General features: G+C 36.2%; 1 protein-coding gene across 2 annotated transcripts in view; it reads right to left on the bottom strand.

The window, feature by feature from the left end:
• Positions 1-6,098: 6,098 nt before the first annotated feature.
• SRFBP1 (serum response factor binding protein 1) overlaps positions 6,099-22,090 on the bottom strand; it is a 64,751-nt gene continuing 48,759 nt past the window's right edge. For both annotated transcript variants that reach the window (XM_084880476.1, XM_084880477.1), the window contains 4 exons: positions 20,305-20,386; positions 18,572-19,280; positions 16,013-16,050; positions 6,099-12,358 (listed from right to left, as the gene is read on the bottom strand). In XM_084880476.1, the coding sequence (XP_084736602.1) occupies positions 12,174-12,358; positions 16,013-16,050; positions 18,572-19,280; positions 20,305-20,386 (1,014 nt within the window). In that variant the 3' untranslated portion in view covers positions 6,099-12,173. The remainder of the gene's footprint in view (positions 12,359-16,012; positions 16,051-18,571; positions 19,281-20,304; positions 20,387-22,090) is intronic.

The following is a 22,090-nucleotide window of genomic DNA, read 5'->3' as shown; positions in this document are numbered from 1 at the left end:
TCTCCCACAAGTTTTTGGTTGTCCTCTCTGAGCATCAGATTTAAGGGATTCTATATTCAACCACTCATTGTTCCCCTTCTGAAGGATACTGGTTCAGTGATAAGTTAGTAAGTGTTCCTCAGAGAAAGGGTTCCCAGGTCAAATCAGTTTGTGAAACTCTGAGCAAAACAGGCTCCTTCTCTGGAGAATTCAGGGCCTTTATGAATCTTTGCAATGGGCCTGGGACTCTCCCAAGAAAGGGTATACTTCCCAGTGTGTCCCAAACCTGGTTCTTTAAATGGCTGTTTATCTGAGTATGTGACACACAAATAAACTCCCTTTGAAAAGAAAAGTCCCAAATTACAGTTAAAGCTAAAAAAAAAAAAAAAAAAAGTAATATCCCAACATATATTTAAATAAAATTTAAAAGCTATAGTTAAATAAAATGTAAAAGTTATATTTAAAAATTCTTTGTAAAAAAACAAAAGAAAAAAGAAATAAAAATATCCAAGAAAACTTTGAGAAGAAAAAAAGATAAGAGTGAAACAAACTACTAAGTATCTAAAGAAAATACAAAGCTATAATAATTTAATGTGTAACACTGGATCAGAGAAATGCATAAGTGAAAAAGAGAAAGAGCATAGAAGCACTCCATGATTATATGGTGACATTTCAAATCAATAGAGAAAAGATAACCCAACTACTCAAAAAAAGCATTAGAATAATATTTAGAAAAACATAGAATAGTTAGATCCTCATCACATAGCATGCATGTATTCAAATAACCCTAGATGCAGTAACAAATAAATGGCCTAAATCTATCACTTAATCAAGTACTCACTGATTTCTTGCTCATGTGAAGTTCATAGGTGGTTGCATAGGGCTGGGGGATCTTCTCAATGTAACCATGGTTTATAGAAATGTCACCATCTTCAAAATCTCTCTTGAAAGGTTGCCGAAGATGTCAACATTTAGCTGGAAAACAAGAAAAGAAATATGAAATGCTTGGAAAATTTTGTGTGACAGGTGAAAATCATGTAGTCATCTTTACCCATATTCCATTGGCCAGCATTTGCCTAGCTTTATGGAGGCTGGGAAATGTAATTTAGCCAGTTATTTAAGGAAAAGAAAATTAAGATTTAGTGAACTTTATTTTTTTTTTTTTAGAAAGTTTTTAACCATCTAGAATATACCCCTTTGATCCTGGAAGAGATTGACAAACTGCTTAATCAAGTCAATTAGTACACAAGTTACCTACATCTCCAAGCCTCTCGTAAAGTTAGATTGGGATCTTGTGACCTAAGAATTGCTTGACTGGAATATGGGTGAAAACAGTATAAAACATTTCCAGGTCTGGCCCATAAAATCCTCTTCTATCCTCCACTCTTCTTTTGTCCCTCGGATGGATGTGGGTTCCTAGGAAGACATTAGAAGAACTTATTTTTAAAATGAAGAAGCAGCCATCAGTCTGGGAACCTAAGTGACTGAAAATCATGCTTATCAACCTTTTTCTCCACTTATGCCAATTGGATTTGTTATTAAAAAACAATACTGTATTAAACCAGAGAATTGGGGATATATATTTTTTTTAAACAGGAAAGGTATTACCCTGACGCAGAAATTTTTGCTACAAGAATTCCATTATAAAAAAAAAAAATCCAAAACATATGGCATTAGTCCAACAGACAGTCAAGATGAAAGCTAATATCCACGGTGAGAAATGAAGTTTGTGTCATTCAGTGACAAAATGATTGTTCAATGGTCATTTGCAATTAGAATGTGGGATCACATATCTAGGGAACCCTTTGCTTTAGGGAAGGAGGTAAGAAAATGGAATGTTGGTAATGACTGTTGATTGTTATTACCTACATTTATCAAGGTGATAGGAAAAAAAGATATGGGATGTGGCAATAATTTGTTACTTGGACAGCATGAAAAAACAAAAACAAAAAACACCCAAAACGTAAAATGATGGAAAAGCATCTAGTCCCAGATGATAAGAGATATGCATAAAGGTCCATGAAGACTTCTGGCTCCAGCATACACACCTGAGTAAAGGTGTGGTATTTCCTCTTAACCATGATGGTATGGGGCAAAGGAAGAGAAAAATAAGACAGGCTTGAGATTTACATTTAGGAAAGAACTTTGGGAAATCCTACTAGCATGTAACTAAATAGAGATAACTTTCCCTCAAAAAACAATAATCTGCTTATTTGTAATGGCAATGAAATTGCAAGCCTGCACTTCAGCAGCCTAAAGATGCTCTGTCATTAAAGGTATCTGGGGACTCCCAAATTTGCTCAGGGAAGATATGGGTTATGAAAACTGTAAAGGACCCCAAAAAGGCGCAGTCCTCATAATTTATTTCAAATGTGATAATGGACAAAAGAGAACCTGCAAAAGGGTAGATCCAGGGCTGGGAAGAACAATTAAATAAGTAGTTTCTTCCACTTAGCAAAGTTCAAATTAAGGAGATGTCTCAACTGCTATATCATAGGGACCTCAATATGCCTGCCAGATGGACCAGTGCCTCTGTGTGTCTCCTGACCTTCAACATAGTAGGTTGAGCCAGGTGGCAGTAGAGAGATTTCTATAACTTGTGTGGCTAGTGCAAGTGTCACTGAACCTTAATGGGCCATATTCAGAACTGATAGAAAAGCCATGCATCATTCAGAGCTCTTGGACTTGGAGCTGGTTGCAATAACTAGGTAGAATTTTAGATTGTCTCACTTGGGGAAAGAGGAAATGTGCTCTAGGTTTGGTAGGATACTTAGTAACCAGAAGGGCATACTGCATTAAGAAAGGTAAACACAAATCTATAAAAAGTACTAGTGGAACTACAGAATTATTTAGGGTATGGGAGTTCCATGGACCTACTACAGAGAGCATTTAGAAGACGGGGGCAGAGCAAAGATTAAACTGTCCTTGATGGTGAAAGAAAAGGCTGTGGTTGCAGCAGGGAAGAAATACCCACCAGGATCCCTCTTCCCTGCTGGAGAAAAAGCCCTAAGCTACTGTAAGATCGTCAGACACCGTCAATCAGGACACAAGTAAAGATTCACTGTAGCATGGGTAAAAGGAAATACACTCTACCCCTGGGAAGAGTCAGGAGGCTATCCTGAAGCCAGACGTGGGGAGGGGCAAGAAACAACCCAAACAAAGATTCACCAAACTGTGAAGAGTTTAGCTGCCACAAGGAAGAGGGGTAGGAGCACTGAGAAAGCCATTAATCCTAAAATCTAGCCACAATCTAAGAATAAAAACTATGGAAAATATTTTAAAGATCAAGGACTCAAAGACTTCTTCCCATGAGTTCTTTTCTAAGGAATTTACTAGAAACTGAACTTTATCCAAACAGAAGAGTGGGAAAACTTTAGCAAATTAGTTTTAGTATAACTTAATTGCAAAAATAAGATTAAAATTTAGGAGCATAATCCTATATAATAAAATCCTAATATGCTAAGTGTCCAGTTGTCTGGTCTATTCAACCAATCAAAGCGTAGTATATTAATGATATGCTAAGACCACTCAGTGGCTGCCTATGATGTGCACCAACCACCAGGGGGCAGACACTCTCACTGGTAGGTTAGCTTGCTGCTGGGGTCAGGCTGATTGGAACTGGAACCCTCCTGCAGTCCCTCCCTGGCTGGCCAACCTCCCATGCCCCTCCCAACCACGATGATGCACCAGTGGGGTCCCTCACCTGGCTTGCACCCTCTCACAATCCAGGACCCCTAGGAGGATGTCAAAGAGCCAGTTTCAGCCTGGTCCTGCAGGCCAGGCAGAGGGACCCCACTGGTGCATGAATTTGTGCACTGGGCCTATAGTGTTATATAACTGTGCTCTATGCCTTGGGTTGTATGTTCCAATAACATAAAAGCAATGCATCTAAAAATGGGAGGAGAATGGAGATGGAATAAGGAAAGTAGAATAAACTCATTAACTGTGATTTAGATAAGTAAAAGTTAAGAAATATTAAAAATTGACAATACAAATTATAGATAAGTGAAATAAGGAACTAAGGACACTAAGAAAGGTGTAAACACAAAGATAACTACCAGAACAAAAATGTTATCCTCCCTAAATACAAAATTTAGGGATTATTTAAAAATAAAACACTCTAAACACTTATAAAGAAAAACAATGAATTATTACAGCATAAATCTAATAATTGAAAGCAAGCATATTCATCTTATCAACATTTGTGGGTTTAATGTGCCTATCAAAAGGGAAGATTTTCAACTTTCATAAAGATGAAACTATATAGTATGCTCTATTCAAGAGACATGCATAAAACAGAAAGGCTACAAATAAAAGGACAGTCAAAGGTATTCCAGGGAAATGGCAACACTGAGAAAGCAGGGGCAGCAGCACTGATATCAGACAAAGTAAAAGGCAAACAATAGTAAAGATTTCCAAATCCATATGCAAAAATGAAATAGAAGAAAATGAAAAGAGAAACTGATATATCTGACCACATATTAGTAAGTGGCAGACAAGCATGATAAAAAGGAAATCCAAGACAACTAACAAATTTGGAAAAAAATATTTGTAATACATATAACACATAAAGGGCTGGTATTTATTTTTATTTTATTTTAAAAACATATTTTATTTTTTACATAGAGGAAGGGAGAGGGATAGAGTTAGAAACAATGATGAGAGAGAAACATCGATCAGCTGCCTCCTGCACACCCCCTACTGGGTATGTGCTCGCAACCAAGGTATATGCCCTTGACTGGAATTGAACCCAGGACCTTTGAGTCTGCAGGCTGACACTATCCACTGAGCCAAACTGGTCAGGTCAGGGCTGGTATTTATTTTAATATAAAAATAAATCTTAAAAATCGGAGGGGTTTGGGGGGGCCGGGGCGAGGACAAAAATAAAAAATAACTCACTTGCCCTGGTGAGTGCAGCTCAATTGTTAGAGCATTAGCTCGCACACCTAAGAGTAGTGGGTTTGATTCCAGTCAAGGTCATGTGCCTGGGTTATGGGTTCATTCCCCGCCCCTGGTCAGAGTACGTGTGGTAGGCAATCAATGAATGTATCTCTCTCACATCAGTGTTTCTTTCTCCCTTCCCTCCTATGTCCCTTCCACTCCCTGAAAAGCAATGGAGAAAATATCCTTGGGTGCCAAAACCGGTTTGGCTCAGTGGATAGAGCATCGGCCTGCGGACTCAGGGGTCCCAGGTTCGATCCCAGTCAAGGGCATGTATTTTGGTTGCGGGCACATCCCTAGAGGGGGGTGTGCAGGAGGCAGCTGGTCGATGTCTCTCTCTCATTGATGTTCCTAACTCTGTCTCTCTCCTTTCCTCTCTGTAAAAAATCAATAAAATGTATTTTTTTTAAATGCATGTTTTTCCTATTTTCTTTGCAACATTGTAAATGTAAACTATGAAAAATAATCTATATATCCATACATTGAATAAATTGATAGATTACCCAAATGAAGTACTAAAGTCTTTTTGTTTTTGTTTTAAATGAAGATTTTAATGAACAAATTTGCAGTGATTTCCAGAATATATTTTTAATGAAAAAGCAAAGTTTATTAAAGCATGTAGGGAATGCTTAGTTTTGTATAAAAAAAGAGGGAATAACAAAATACACATACATGTGTTCATTTGCGCAAGTGTACACAGCAAGAATACACCAGGGACTAATGAGATTATCTAAAGGGAATGTATGGGGATGAGGTGGAAAGTAGAGAGTGGCCAATTCTCTTGAGTACAGCACTTTGTGTGGCTTTGACTTATGGGAAACGTTAATGTTTTATATACATAAAGAAAAAAATAAATCAAATTAGCAAGAAAGGAGGACAAATACTTAAAATTATACACCTTCAGAAACATATGACCAAAATTGATTTTAAATGAAGTAATACATAGAAAAAAGGAGGAAGAAAGCACAGACCCAGATAACTTATTATTTTTTAAATTGAGATACAATTCACATATCATAATATTCACATTTTAAAGTGCACAATTCAGTGGGGTTTTGTTTACTGAGAAAACTAAGCCAACATCACCATCCAAATCCAGCACATGTTCATCAATCCAAAAAAAACCCCAAAAAGCTGCCATACCCATTAGCAGTCACTCACAAGGCCTCCATCACCCAGCCCGCACAATTTTTTGTGAATAGGTTTTGACTCCCCAAAAACTTAGTTGTTTCTCAGTATCCACAGATTAGTTTCAGAACCCCTGCTTCTCCATGGATACCAAAATTCACAGGTCCCCTATATAAAATGGCATACATAGATCAATGCAGTCGGCTCTCCACAACCCCAGACTTCCAACTACAAGAAAAAATGCAGGTATTCATTAAAAAGATCTGCATATAAGTGGATCCATGCAATTCGAACCCATGCTGTTCAAGAAGCAACTATATTGACTTTTGTTTATTCAATGATATGTTGGACATTTGAATTGTTTCCTTTAGCCATTATTAATAGTGTTACCATGAATATTCATGTTCAAGTTTTTGTTTGAACATGTTTTCAAAGTTCATCCATTGCCATTGTATATATCAATACTTCTATCCTTTTTATGGCTGAATAACTCCATTTATGTACAGTTGATCCTTGAACAATTCTCTTAAGGTGTACAGCTGAGTGGAAATGTGGCATATGACTCTCATTATGCCTATGTTGGCACACCTGATGATATCCCACAAGTCTTTGTGAATCTGTTCATTTTAGTTCTTTTGTTTTTTCCTCAGACTGGATCATCTTAATAGACCTATATGTAGGTTCACCTTATCATTCTTTTGCCTGCACAAATCTGCTGTTGAGCCCTTCTGTTAATTTTTTTTGTTTCACTTACTGTATTTTTCAGCTGCTGTTTCTTTTTGTCTCTTCATTATCATTTCTATTATTTGGTGAGACATTGTTCTCAGACTTTTTCAGCTCTTTAGACATGGTTTCCTTTAGTTCACAGACATAAAGTAGCTTATTTAATGTTATTGTTGAATAAAGTCTGGGTCTCCTCAAGAACAGTTTCTATTGATGGCTTTTTTTCTCTCTGTATGAGCCAGACTTTGCTTCTGCATATCTCATGTTTTCTTGGAAACTGAACATTTAAGTACAATATTGCAACTCCAGAAATTAGTCCTTTCCCCATATTTTGTTGTTACTGGTTTTTGTTGTTTAGTGACTTTTAAAACTATTTTTGTGAAGTCTGTATTCTTTGTTATGTATGCCACTGACTCCTCTACTTCATTAGCTTAGTAGTATAACTGGACAGAAATTTCCATAACTTCTTGGAATCAATACTTTTCTGATTTTGTTGACCAGGCTCTGTGTGCTGGGACACACCTTCAACACTTAGTCAGAAAGTTGACAACTCCACCTTAGCCTTCATTTCTTGTTTGTGCAAGCTATCTCCTGTGTCCTTTTGACATGTAAGTCCTTTCTCTAGCAGTGAAAAATATATAATATATTGTGTAGCCAACCAGAGATCAAGTTTAGGGAATCTTCAGCTTCTTCCTGAACATGCAGTTACACCTGTGACTTCCTTAATTCCAAGAAATATGATTTCCCAAGGATATTCAATTCTTCATATTTCTTAAGCTTTTTGATAAAATTTCTTTCTTTTTAAGCTTTTTGATGAAATTTTTGTTTGCCCCAAGTTATTCACTGCCTCAAGCAGCTATGATGTTGAACAACTGCCTCTCTTTGTTTTCTAAGTTATCTCAGGAAATGGCTTTATGCACTGGGCAAGCTCTTTGACACAGCAGATTTGCAAGAGGGGCCTTCCAGTGAACTACCAAAGTAGTCAAATAATAATTCTGATAACCTATCTATGAAGCTGACCCTCAGTGGCTGTCAGCTGCTGGTTTGCAAGATTACCAGGCATATGAGAAGTGGGGACGAGAATAGAGTAAGTTAAAATGTCACAAAGATCACTGTTCTTATGAACATTCATAATGTTTTTCTTGAAAAATATTCCCTGGATTGCTGTAAGCCTTTGGTTAATTCCATAGCTCTAAAAAGTTGTTTCTGACAATAAGGACAGTTTTCTTATTGCTTTTGACAGCGAGAAAAATTTCTGGATGCCCTTATTCCACCATTTTTGCTGACATCATCCCAGATAACTTTCAAACATAGTTTTGGGACCGTATGCCCTCGGGCAAAAGAAAAAAGCATTCTAAACATATACTGAACTTTGGTTAATGGACTACTTTTACAGAGGCATCACATCATTAGCAATTCTGAAACTAATTTCTGTGTATTCTTGAGTTGAGAAAACAAGTAAATATATTGTGAAAGACTCCCAGTGGTCAAATTAAGGACAATTTGAGTATCAAAATAAATAAGGGACCATTACATAACTGAGACCAGATTTGCCCTTCTACATTAAGCAACTAGAAAACTTAATGAAATTTATAAAACAAAGGTTTTGGGATAATGGATAAAAAGCTGTACAGAATATTAACACCCTAGAGGAAAAAACCAAATGAGTTGAGTGCTTCAGCTCACTACCTGCTAGTTCAGAGTTTAGATAAGCTAATGTGACTAGATTGTGGGAGGAAAAATACAGAAGAGGAAGATGCACAGAAAGGTTCCTAGATGTACAGAAGGAAGGGTTCCTTCAAGTTGATCATATAAGACTGATCTGTGCAACACGTATAAAGATCTACCAAGGCGAGGGGGGAAAATCTCTAGAAAGTAGTGGAACAATATCAATAACTTATAGTCTCAGGAATAGTTTGTGTTTTCACCAGACACAACAGAAATATTTCCTTACAAAGCATAATGGGGCCAAATGAGCCCTACACTAAGGTTTCCCAACCTTAGCATTGTTGACATTTTGACCTGGATAATTCTTTGTTGTATATACTATAGAATGTTTAGCAGCATTCCTGGCCTATTATCAGCAAAAACAATAACAATTATAGGGTTAAACATAGAAGCAAAATGTAGTATGTAAATAACAGAACAAAGGCTGGGAGGAAAAAAATTAAAATGTACTGTCCTGCCAGTGTGGCTCATTGGTTGAATGTCAACCTATAAACCAGGAAGTCATGGTTCAATTCCTGGTCAGGGCACATGCCTGGCTTTTAGGCTTGATCCCCAATCAATGATTCTCTCTCATCATTTATGTTTCTCTCTCTCCCTCACCCTTCTTTCTCCGAAATAAATTTTTAAAAATGTGTACTGTAGGTTAGACTGTGATAAATATGTATATTGTAAACCTTATAAGCCAATATTAGACACAACAAATTAAAAAATACCCAATAAAAATAGAAAGAGGTATCCATGAAATCAAAATGAAATAAATTTAATAACTGAAGTTCTTCCTTAATATAAAAAACCAGCTAGTAATTGTAGAAATAAGAAACCTTTTTTTTTTTTTAATTACCATTTACAATTACTCTAGCAGTAATCATTTCAGTAAGAATTATGGCTGAATGGTATAACTAGTCAGTGAAAGTTTTAGAACAGTCTATAATCTGAAAGTATCTCCCTAAAAATAATTATTCATTTCAAAGTGGAAAATACTAACTTTCCAGTGGGGAAATCTCATAGACATTACCTGAAACAAGAAAATTAACATCACCAGTACTAGGTCACATCAACATCACCTGCCTCTTAATATGCACTGGGATAAATACATCATCCCTCCTATGATATTCCTGCCCAAAGTGCCTAACTTGAATTTAATAATGGGGACATCAGACAAACCCAAATAAAGGGACAATGCTCAATACTTCTGAAAAATGTCAATGTCATAAAATACTAAAATAGACTCAGAAACTATTATCAACTGAATGTAAGGTATGATGTTGGCTTTTCAGATGTAAAAAGACATGGGGACAATTGGAAAAATCTGAGCATTTGGTAACTGGATTGTGGTAATACAAGAGAATAGAGAATGACCTTGTTTATAAAGAGAATATAAAGGGGGGAGGTGAGAGAAGGAAAAAAGAAAAATGAAATGGGAAGAGAAATGGATGAGAACAAGAAAGCAGTTGGAGGGGGAGAAAGAATGGAAGACAGAAAGAGAGGGGGATAAATAGAAGAGGAGGAAAAGGAGAAAGATGAAAGCTGCATGTAAAGAAAATGCAGTAAAATGTTAATGCAGTAAATGTTTATGAAATTTGGGTGCAGGACAGGGTGTGGTAAAGAACTCGGCCTTGCCAAAGACAATAATTCAAGAAGGTGAAGGCAATCTATGTCGGACCTGATTGGACTGTCTTTATTTAGGGTAGGAGCTGGCTACACTGAAAAAGACAAACCATGTGATTTACCATAGGGGCTTGGGTCATGTACTATCAGTCCCTATGGAACAATCATGTGGGCAATCAATCATCCCTAAATATTGAAGGCACAGTAAAAATTCTGGATACAAAACCTTGAGAAAGCTCCTCAGACTAGCAATCTGCATTTGATGCCTGAATGATATGTCCAGAGGACAAGAGAAGCTTTGCATTTAGAACCCTCATAGGTATTGCTCTATACATCTCTTCCTATGGCTGTTTATAAGTTGTGATAGATAAACTCTGTGAATGTAATAGTTTTCAGTGAGCTCTGGAAATTTTTCTAGCAAATTATGGAACCTCAGTGTATGGGGAACCTTCCACCCATTCCCCTTCCACACACCACCTCCTAACCTGCAACTGGTGTCAGAAGTTAAGAGTGGTCTTGTGTGGGCTCTTCTCTCTAACTTTGTAGTTGGTCCCTAACTCCTTGCAATTGGGGTAAAGTCTTAAGCAGACTTGGCAGTCTGGAAAATAGTGCTCTCAACTTCGTAGCTTGGCTAAATCTGGATAGGCATAGAGACATTTTTCTTCCACTTTTTTTCTGTAATAAATTTTCATAATTGAAATTAATTTCAATCTAACATAACTAAAATTATATCAAAATAAAACTTGAAATAACAAATTTTGCATTCAACACGAAATAATTTTCTTTCCACACAGTATCTTGAATCCCATTGCTCAAGTTATCTAAATTTTTAAGCTCATGGAAAATGTAGAAATGACTCTCCAAGCTTGAGAATTCCTGATAACCAGAAGGCTTTCCCTGCCATTAACTTTTGAAGAGATTTTAGTATTTATACATATATATTACAGACACACACACATATTTTTATTGATTTCAGAGAGGAAGGGAGAGGGGAGAGATAGAAACATCAATGATGAGAATCATTGGTTGGCTGCTTCCTGCACGCCCCCTACTGGATGTGCCTGCATTTTACTGAAACACAGGATGTGCCTTGTCCACGAATTGAATCTTGTCCTCCTGGTTCATAGGTTGATGCTCAACCACTGAACAATGCCAGTTGGGCTTGAAGGAATTTTTAAAATCTTATTTTTCTCTTAAGAGCACATGGCCACGTAATTAGGTGTCATACATTTTGAATTTAACAGAAAGATTTATATGCAGAGACATAGAAAAGTAATTTTTGGTTGTGTTGCTACATTTAAACAATATGTTACCTAAATAATTGAAATGTTCAGAAATCTACAATTGTCCTGGGAAACTAAAACAGTCAAAAAGTACAAGATCATTACTAAATAAAACTATAATAAATATTAATATTTTTTGTATAATTACCTTTATACCCCAAATAAATATTACTCTTTTTTTATTGCTATTAGAGAGAGAGAGAGAAACATCAGTTTGTTGTTCCATCTATTCATGTATTCATTGGTTATTTTATGACCAGGGACTGAAACCAGAACCTTGGTACTGGGAAGATGCTCTAACCAATTGAGTTACCCATCCAGGCCAAACATTACTACCTTAATCTTAGTTTTATTAACAAGGATAACTTTTAATAGAGGTTATCTACTTTAAATAGCTACAATTTCCTCATAATTTTCAATTATTATTTTAAATATATCTCAACCTTTATTCTCAAGGCAAAGAAACACAGACCTAATCCAGTGAAATATACTTCATGATAAGCACAAATGAGGAAATCTGAGTAATAATCTCAAAATTATTTTATAAAGGGAATATTCTGGGCATATTTTTAAAACCAACTTATGTGGTTGATTTGTGGAAGATTTATGTAAACAAAACTTGAACATACTTAAAAAAGAGAAATAAAGACAACAACAAACTTATTTCTATACCTCCTCCAAACAAACTTATCCAAATACGAGTTTAAATAATAGGCTGGCAAAAAAACAAAAAGGAAAACAATTTTTTAGATGGAAAAGTTCACAAAAAGAGGTACTAATTAATCAATCATCAAACGTAATTTTTTTCCCCTGAAACACAGCAATTTTAGACTGCTGCTCTTTTCGCCGCCTGCTTGCTTCCCATGAAGGATGAAGAGGCAGCTGTGTCTGCTGTTTAGTATTTTGTGGTCCTCTTGGTGCATTCTTAATAAACTGATTTTTGAGTTGAGAATCGTCTTGCTGAAAACCTGGGAGGAGGAATCAAAAATAATGAAAATTAAGTATATACCCAAACAACATGCAAAAGAAACATATTTTATCTTCTCAAATCAGTACTGAAGAAGAAATTTAATTTTACTGAAATGGAATACCTCATTCTAAACCCAAGTCCAATAGGGAACAGTCTGAAGTTGAAATATACAGAACATCAGTGTCAATGTTGGGACACATGATTCCTAATCCTTGCAAGTGGATGTGTAGTGTATTGCTTGCCTCTTAATATGTGCTGTGATATTTTAAGAAATATCATTTGCTTATGAAATTTGTGTGTGAAGCAGATGTAGCCAGAATGCACACGTCTTTACTAAGATACTGAATCTGACAATGTTGATAGATTTATTTTTAAAAGGCTTATTACCACAAGGTAAATTACTAAATCTACTTTAATACAAGGCAAAGTTTTGTTTTAATCATAAAGCTACTAAAAGATATAAGGTTGCCAACTTATATTCTAGTCCTTATGGCATCTTATATTATGAGGCACTTCAATTACATTACTTGGAACAAACTACTGTTTGGGAGAGATATACTAGCTTGAAAATATCTGAATCAATGCATGTTTATAGAATCAGAAATAAACGGGGAGTGGGGAGAAGGGAGACAAAAAAAAGAAACAGGGAGGCAAAAAGTTTAATATAGATGTATTAAGCATCCTGTATTAAGTTTAATATAGGACACATAATTTCACCACTTCAATTTAGACATCATTATCAAAAGCCTTCTAAAGATCACCTTAAAAAGCAATGGCATAATCTACATATATAAAAGCATAAGTGATCATTTGACCGTTAACTATGATGCACACTGACCACCAGAAGGCAGACACTCTGGTAGTTTAGCTTGCGGCTGGGGTCCCGCTGATCGGGAGTAGGCGAGACGGGACGGACATGCCCTGGAGCTCTCCTGCGGTCCCTGTGCCCTCTTGCAATCCAAGACCAATCAGGGGATATCAAAGAGCAGGTTTCGGCCTGATCCTCACAGGCTAGCCCAAGGGACCCCACCAGTGCACAAATCCATGCACTAGGTCTCTAGTGTTTTATAAATAAGTGCATACAGTTTCTAAAATATGTACACAGATTCACATTTCATACAAATCACCATGTGCTCAAGAAATTTATAATACTCAGAGTGGCTCTAGGGATGAAGAATGAAGTTTAAATGTTAAGTGAAACTGTTTCATGATAACTGATATTTGAATGAGACAGTATTTTTAAACTAATATATATTCTTATAATTATGCAAAGTAAATTTGCACGTGTGAGTAAATATTATAAATTAAAAAGTTAAGCAAAAATAAACAAAAAAATCTCTTTTACATAGGTCTTCTCAGGGAAAACTTGGGTATGACTTTAGTTTAGTTATCCTATGTTTGTGAAAATAAGGTAAATGAGACAGATGGCCTTGTGTTTGCCAAATTTGATCTTCTTTTCCTTTTAGGTGCACAACCATAATGTATTTCCCATCACAACAGTTAAATGAGACCATGTAACTTGAGTTATAGCCAATGGAAGCTTCTATCTCTCTCCTTTATTTTTTTTGTAGTATATTGCCAAAGAGCCATCAGTAGACTAGTCTTTTACAGTTTCCAACCACTTACCACCCAAACTCCCAAAAACATGAAGCCCACTTTCCAAGTTTTCACTGCCAACCGTTTTACCTATCTTTAGCACACAAATGCTCACTTTGCAGTCTCAGATATCTATTTTCTTACCATCTATCAATGAACTGCTAAGCTAGTTTCAAATTTTTATGATTTATTAAAAATATTTTTTTGATATTTGATAGGAAGGGAGAGGAAGAGAAAAAGAAACATTAATGTGAGTGCAACATCAATCAGCTGCCTTTTACATACCCCCTACTGAGGACCGAGCCTGAAACCTGGGCATTTGCTTTGACTGGGAATCAAACTACTAAATCCTTGGTACACTAGATGATGTTCAACCAATTGAGCCACAATGGACAAGGCCAGTTTGTTTTTTTAATGTACAGGTCACTGAACTCGGAGCAGTCACATCCATGAGCTCTGTGGAAAGCACCACCATCATCACTCAATAATCCTGGGCTTTGAGTTGGATGGGCCTTTGGGTTGGCTTTGTTGGGAAGGAGGTCAGTGTGCTCTATGCGTGGGAGGAAAAAAAAAAATGGGCATCTGGTGATAACAAGGATGGTGATTATGTGATTTATCTGTTCAAGAAATTCCACTTTATTTTTTTTCTCCTAGCCACAGAGTCAGTCTGCATTTTTTAACTCCCTTGTGGCTAGATATGGGGTCATGTAATTGAATTTTGGCTAATGAAATGAGAACAGAACTGATTTCTGCCACTTCAGGCCTGGCCCATAATAACCTTCTGCAAAATTTTCCATGTACTTTATTCCCTTCTGTTGGCAAAATGGAGAATATCTGGAAACTGCAAGAGGAAGAATCCAAATGAAACTTTATCAATGAATGACCATGTGAAACATAGCCTCTCTGCTGATTCATGCTTGACTGTGATGTGAGTGAGAAACAAATTTTTATTGTTTTTAAATCAGTGATAGTTTGGAATATACACAGAAGTTAGCCGACCCAAATATATTAAACTTGATTTGTTATAAATTAATTTAAAAACACTTTGAGCTGGCCAGAGTGGTTCAGCTGGTTGAGTGTCATGCTATACACTAAAAGTTGGCTGGTTTGATTCCTGTTCAGAGCCCATACCCGGTTTGTGGGTTACGTCCCCAGTTGGGACATATACAGAAGGCAATAGATCAAAGTTTCTCTCTCTCTCTCCTTCCTTCCCCTTCTATTTCTAAGCATGTCCTCAGGTGAGGATTAAAAAAGAAAAAACACAACAAAAACTGATTTTATCTCAACCCAGAAAGTAACATACTTGTTACTGAATGTTTAACAGCACAGTGTTGACTAAGATATAGCTCATATAATAATTTACTTAAAGAATACATTAATTTAGTTCAAGATAAGTTAAATACATCCAATATTTCCTAATAAATTTTGTATATATCTTTCCCAATGGCAGGATATAGGGAAATAAAACAACTTAAATCCTACCTAATAATAAATAAACATGTAAATTGACTGTACCTCTGCTATGCCCACAGTCAGAGTGAGTATGTAAATTAGAAGGCCAAAGATGGCAGCCGCCCAGGTGCTCCAGGCACAGAGTGGCCAGGCAAGGCAGGTCGCCTGCTATGAGAGGGAGGACGGGGGCGGGGTTTGAAGGGATCTACAGGAGCAGCACTCTGCAGCAGCAAAGACAAGACTATAGACTCTGGAGTCTGAAGCGAAGACCAAGATGGCAGACTCAGCCAGAGTATGCAATGAAGACCAAGATGGCAGACTCTACCCCAAGTCTGCAGCAAAAACTAAGAAGGCAGACTCTGGACGGAGCAAAGGCCTGGGTCCCGGGTGCTGGAAGCCAAGGGAAGAAAGGCCTATTGCATGAATCTCTTCATGCAATGGGCCTCTAATTAATTATAAGATTGTAATTATAAGATGCTCTATTTCCATTTCTGTGGGTACATAATTTATTCAGGCTATTGAGTAATGAGAATTTTTCATCCTTCCACTTTGACAAAGCATTGCTTTATTGCATATGAAGGTCAACCAGTCATTAATAACATACCTGGGGTGCTGCTTTTTGGAGCCTGTTCTCTGTAATTTCTAAAAGAAGAAAAACATCATTAGGATTTTTAAAAGATAAGTAAATCTTCTGACTTAACAGAGAGAAATAAATTGATTTCACTTATATGTAAATCTAAAGAACAAAATAAAAGAACTAACACAGATACAGAGAACAGACTGATGATTGCCAGAGGGGATAGGTTTGGGACTGAATGAAAAAAATGAAGGGATTAAAAAGTATAGATTGGTAATTTATAAAGCAATCACAGATACATAAAGTACAGCAGAGGGAATACTATGCATGGTGTCGAGTGGGTACTAGAAATATTGGGAGCAACACTCTGTAAAGCATATGATTGTCTAACCACTATGCTGCACACCTAAAATGAATAATGTTGAATGTAAACTGTAAATGAAAAATAAAATTTAAAAAGAAAAAAAATCTTCTAACTTAATATCCTATGGTTACCTTGTGTCTATTTTTGAGGTCTATCTAGACAAAGAATTCAAAAAATCTTTTCACAGGGGGAATGAGTCACATATAACAGAAATTAAGACTTACATTTAGTAGGAAAGAAAAAGGATAGTGATACGTTATTTTCAAGTGAGAAAAAAAATGTTGACTTTTGAGGCGGGTTTAGGAGATATGTTAATAATTTTCAAGGCTCCAAAGATGATTGTGTGTCTTTTCTATATTCATTATATATATACTAGAGGCCTGGTGCACAAAATTCATGCACAAAATTCATGGGGGGTGGGCTTGTCCTTCAGCCCAGCCTGCAACCTCTACAATCTAGGATCTGTTGAGGGATGTCCAACTGCCCATTTAGGCCTAATCCCGGCCAGTTGGACATCCCTCTCACAATCCAGGACTGCTGGTTCCCAACTGCTCACCTGCCTCTGCCTGATTGCTCCTAACCACTTCTGCCTGCCAGCCTGATCACCCCTAACCAAATCCCCTGCCAGCCTGATTGATACCTAATTGTTCCCCAGCTGGCCTGACTGCCCCTAACTGCCCTCCCCTGCCAGTCTGGCCCCCTGTCCTCCCCTTCAGGCCTGACCCCCCCCAACTGCCCTCCCCTGCTGGCCCAGTTACCCCTAACAACCTTCCCTGCTAGCCTAATCACCCACAACTGCCCTCCCCTGCAGACCTGGGTCCCCTCCTATTGCCCTCCCTTGCTGGCCTGGTCTCTCCTAAATCCCCACACTGCTCTCCCCTGCAGGCCACATGGGAGCAGCCATCTTGTGTCTTGGAATGATGGTCAATTTGCATATTACTTTTTTATTAGATATGATATATCTAATAAAAGAGTAATAAATCAATAAAATATAAATATATATATTTAAATATATATTTTATTGATTTAAGAAAGGTAGATAAAAACATCAGTGATGAGAGAGAATCAATGATTGGCTGCCTTCTGCATACCCCCTACTTGGGGAGTGTGGGGGCGGTCAAGCCCACAACCTAGGCAAGTACCCTTTGACCAGAATCAAACCTGGGACCCTTTAGTTCCCAGGCTGACACTCTATCCATTGAGCCAAACCAGCTAGGGCTTCCATACTCTTAAACTTCTATCAATATCACAGTTTTCTATTGTATTATGATAAAATGATCCCTGACCTCTAAATCAGTGTTTCCCAAAGCGTGGTATGCATACCCTCAGGGGTACGGGAAGAGTTTGGTGGAGGTATGCGTTGCACCAGAGTTTGGTGGGGATATGCACTGCACCGTGCTTAGCTGCGCCTAATTATATGTTCTCATGAGTACGAGGGGTACTCAGCGTTACGAAAATTATAGAAGGGGTACACATATGTCAAAAGTTTGGGAAACACTGCTCTAAATATATAGAAAAACAGTTCACTGAAGAAAGCAGCTAATACTGAATAGCTTACCATGTGTAAAGATACCCCTACCTGATTAAAATTACAAATGAAAATAAACTTATTGATTTAAAACAGAACAGCTGTGCAAAAGTGGTATTTAATAGCAGAGATAGAAACAGCAGCATCACCAAACATTTAAAAAAAAAAAAAAAAGCATTCTGGAGAAACTCTGTTGTTAAGGCAAGCGTACTGCAATAAAAATACATAATAAAATGATGGGTGCTTACAAGAATGGCCATAGGTTAATAAAAACAAAACAACAAAAACCTATCACATTTTTATTCATTAAGTTTTGTTTAAAGAGTGAACTATAATATGTGAGACATTTTCAAAAGTTATTCATCAAGAGCTAACTCAACGTTTCAAAACTTTGGTAATTGAAGGGATAAACTTAAATTAGTTAGAAAAATTATTTGGCTATAACATCTCAATTTTTTATGAAGCTGGATAAATGTGTCATTGACATTTGTGTTTTTGTATATATTATCCTAATATAAAGTGGGAGAGATCCAAGTCACAAGATGTATGTTGTATAAACTAGAATTATGGATGTATTTTGTATAAACTAGTCTCTTCTTTCACTATTAGAATGTGTAAATATTTAATGTGCAAATATTTAATATTAGAATGTGTAAAAACTAATAGTTATTTCAGAATACCAAAATATAATTACCTTCTAGAGCTTTTAGATCCAGATAAAGAATGGAAAAACACTGATTCAAACTTCCTTGCTTCTGTACTTGACTTGTTTTTGTCATTTCTTATACTCTCACGGGTTTCAAGTATATCTTCTTCAGGGAACACTTTTTTGGGAGATTTTTGTTCCAAAACTGAAGGACAACTACTTTCCTTCTTTCGTGTCCGTCTGACTTTCCCAATGAAGAAGTCATCTCCACTATCACTATCCTCAGACATGGAAGATTGTTTGTAAAACCTTTCTTCTGTGCTATCATCAAAATACTCCTTCTCTTCTTCATGTGATTCTTCTCCACCACTGTTATCACCAAGTGAACTATCAAAGGCTTTCTTTTCTTGCTTTTGACTTAATGCTTTCATTTTGGGATCAGCAGGCGTCTTCTGTGGTCCAGAGGGAACTACAGGATCCTTGTCAGAAGGCTGTGATGGAGAATTTGGACTATCCACTGTTTTGAGTCCATGTTCCATATTGGCTATTTTTTCTTTTGAACTATTAATTGGTTTCTTTGCTAATATTTTGGCTTCCTTGTCTTTTTGCTCACTGATAATAACACCTTCATGCTGCAACTTAATGGCATCATCATTTAAACATGAAGTGTCCTTGGAATGATTTTCTTCTGAAGCTTTCGTTGATGACTTAACTTCAGCATCATTTTGTCTTGCATCTTTGAAGTCTTTGACAGCAGCTGCAAGAAAAATAACACACAACTTGTTTCAACATTGAAACAACAAAAATATCAATGTTCAGTACAATATTTCTTATATTATTTAGGAACTCTTGGGCTAATTTATACATTATATGAAATGCAATCAAGCACCTCATAATGACATTTCCATCAACAATGGATGGCATATATGACAGTGGTTACATAAGATTATAATGGAGTCTAGGTGTGTAGGAAGCCATACCATCTAATTGTGTAAGTATCCTGAACAGTGTTTGCATAATTATGAAATTGCATAATGATGCATTTCTCAGAATGTTATTCCTGTTGTTAATAGATGCATGAGTGTATATATAACAAATAGGTCTAAATTTACAAATAAAACTACTGACTTTTTAGAAACCAAACTTTGAATAAGAAAGCTCAGGAGTATCCATTTAAAACATAAAATGAGAAAAACCCATTATTTTATGCCTTGGAGTGTTGAAGAACAGTAAAAACTTTACTGAATGCAAATAAATAAAACAAAATAACTTTAATTTCTATAGGAGTAATGTATAGATGTAATTGTAGAACATAATGAATTGGTTTTCAGACATAAAAATATCTTCTAATCTGTGAAAAAGAATTTAATTTTTTCAATACATTTGAGAATACACATACTAAATGGAAATCATATGGCTAAATAGTAAACACATAAAAAATAATATGAATTACATCAATAATTAGAAAATCAATAGTATTCAATATAATCATGAATATATATTACATACAATCAAATGTTAGAATTTAGAAAAGAATATGAATTAACTTGGGCTACAGACTCATATATCCAACCACCTACTTGATAGATAATTCTTCAGGTATCTGATACCTTCCATATTTTCAAGCCTCTACCCATACATATGGAAATATTTGAAAGAGATATTTGTAACAGTAAAGGTCCTTGAAAGGCAAAAGAACCAAAAACACAAATAAATCAACAGCCATTTATTTAAAATAATATGCATAAGTGCATTAATAAGTACATGACTTTAATTCATACCTTTCAGTACATCTATTTTTTTCTTCAGAAGAGGATGCATTGCTAATCTGGCAATTGCTCTTTCAGTCGCAGTAGATTCAGGCTGCAAATTGAAACAATAAAATTCACACCGATAAAAATACTACTGTCCTTGGACAATTATAATTATTGTGTAATCAATGAATAAATATTTTGACTTCATATTTTAGCTTCAAGAATCATGAGAGAATATTTTAGCTTCATGAATCATGAGAGAATAAATTTCTGTTGTTTTAAACCATCTATTTTGTGGCATTTCGTTATAGCAGCCTTAGAGAAACTAATATACTTTGACTGTGACTCTTACCCATCTCTGTTCAACCTTTAAAAAATGTAGACCATTGGGAGATCATTCATTACACACAATATTAAATCAGTTTTCTGCTTCTTTAATACATTTGTAGGTTTTCTGATGCAACACTGGACTTCTTACCCATTTTATCTACCTTAAAGAGATATGAGAGAATCTGGGAAGAAAGCCTATTGCTAGTATCCTGAGTCACTCAGTGACAAGCTAGGCTGCTGAAGTTCATGGGTCAAACATGCTTGCTTGAACTTTACAGAAAGCATATTAAAAGGCTGTAGCACAGAACCCCCAATGAAGGACATAATTTTTCAGGCTGAAAAGGCTCAACACAATATATGAAAACAGTCACATCAGAATATTGACTTTACAAGCTTTCTGAAGAAAAAGCAAACAAACAAAGCAAATCACACACATACAAATAATAATTATATCACACACACTCACATACACAAATTTAGGAATCAGGATCAGAGGTCGAGAGACAATAAAGCAATGCTTCTAAATTTTTGCAGGAAAATCATTTTCAAACTAGGTAAGAATAAAAATATGTTGAGACATTCAAGGTTTAAAAAAGTTCACATCCCTTGAATCATTCTCCCAGGAAGTAGCCAATGCCTCACCTGATATGAAGGATACAGCAAATGGGGAAGGCATGGGACGTAAGAGAGAAGAGATCCAGGAAAAGAAATGCCCACTATGGTGACAGATTTAGAATTAGAATACATGGTATATTAAATATTTTTAGAGGAGATTTCAGTAACTATTGAGGGGTTTAGTCCTATGCTAGAGAGAAGATAGAAAACTAACAAAACAAACATAACAATGGTAAACTACAGGAAAAGAACTATTATGGAAAGGGAAAAGGAATCACTACATGACATAGTTAAAATAACATAATCACAAAATGCTCTCATTTAACCTAAATTCATATATAATCCTACTAGGTGTACCAGTTAGTAATAGTGGATTTTATAATGAAAGAAAACACGGCAATTCCAAGAGAAACATCAAAAGTGCTTTATTCAAATAATGTCCATTGCTAACTACACGTTTCCCTATCTTTCAGGAAATTTGTGGATACTGTCCCAATAGAACTCTTCTTGTTTTGAGGCATATCATTCAGAGACCCAATTTTCTACTTCTTAGTATGTTTTGAAGTGCTGCTCAGAAAGTAATCAGAACAAGTGATAATCTGAAAGAGCAAGGATCCTTGCAGATTTAAGAGATCACAATGGATTAGGGTGGGCCTTAAATCTAATATGACTGGTATCTCTTAAGGACATTTGGTTGCAGAGGCACAGGAGACAGAAATGAAGAAAGAAGAATTTAACTCAGAAATTGAGTTAAATTGCCACAAGCCGACGAAACCGGTTTGGCTCAGTGGATAGAGCGTTGGCCTGACGACTGAAGGGTCCCAGGTTCGATACCGGTCAAGAGAATGTACCTTGGTTGCGGGCACAT

The sequence above is a fragment of the Pipistrellus hanaki genome (genome assembly GCF_964339955.1).
Source record: "Pipistrellus hanaki genome assembly, chromosome: 4".
Lineage (NCBI taxonomy): Eukaryota > Metazoa > Chordata > Mammalia > Chiroptera > Vespertilionidae > Pipistrellus > Pipistrellus hanaki.
The sequence above is the reverse complement of the archived record's forward strand: the minus strand, read 5'-3'. Positions and strand labels throughout refer to the sequence as shown.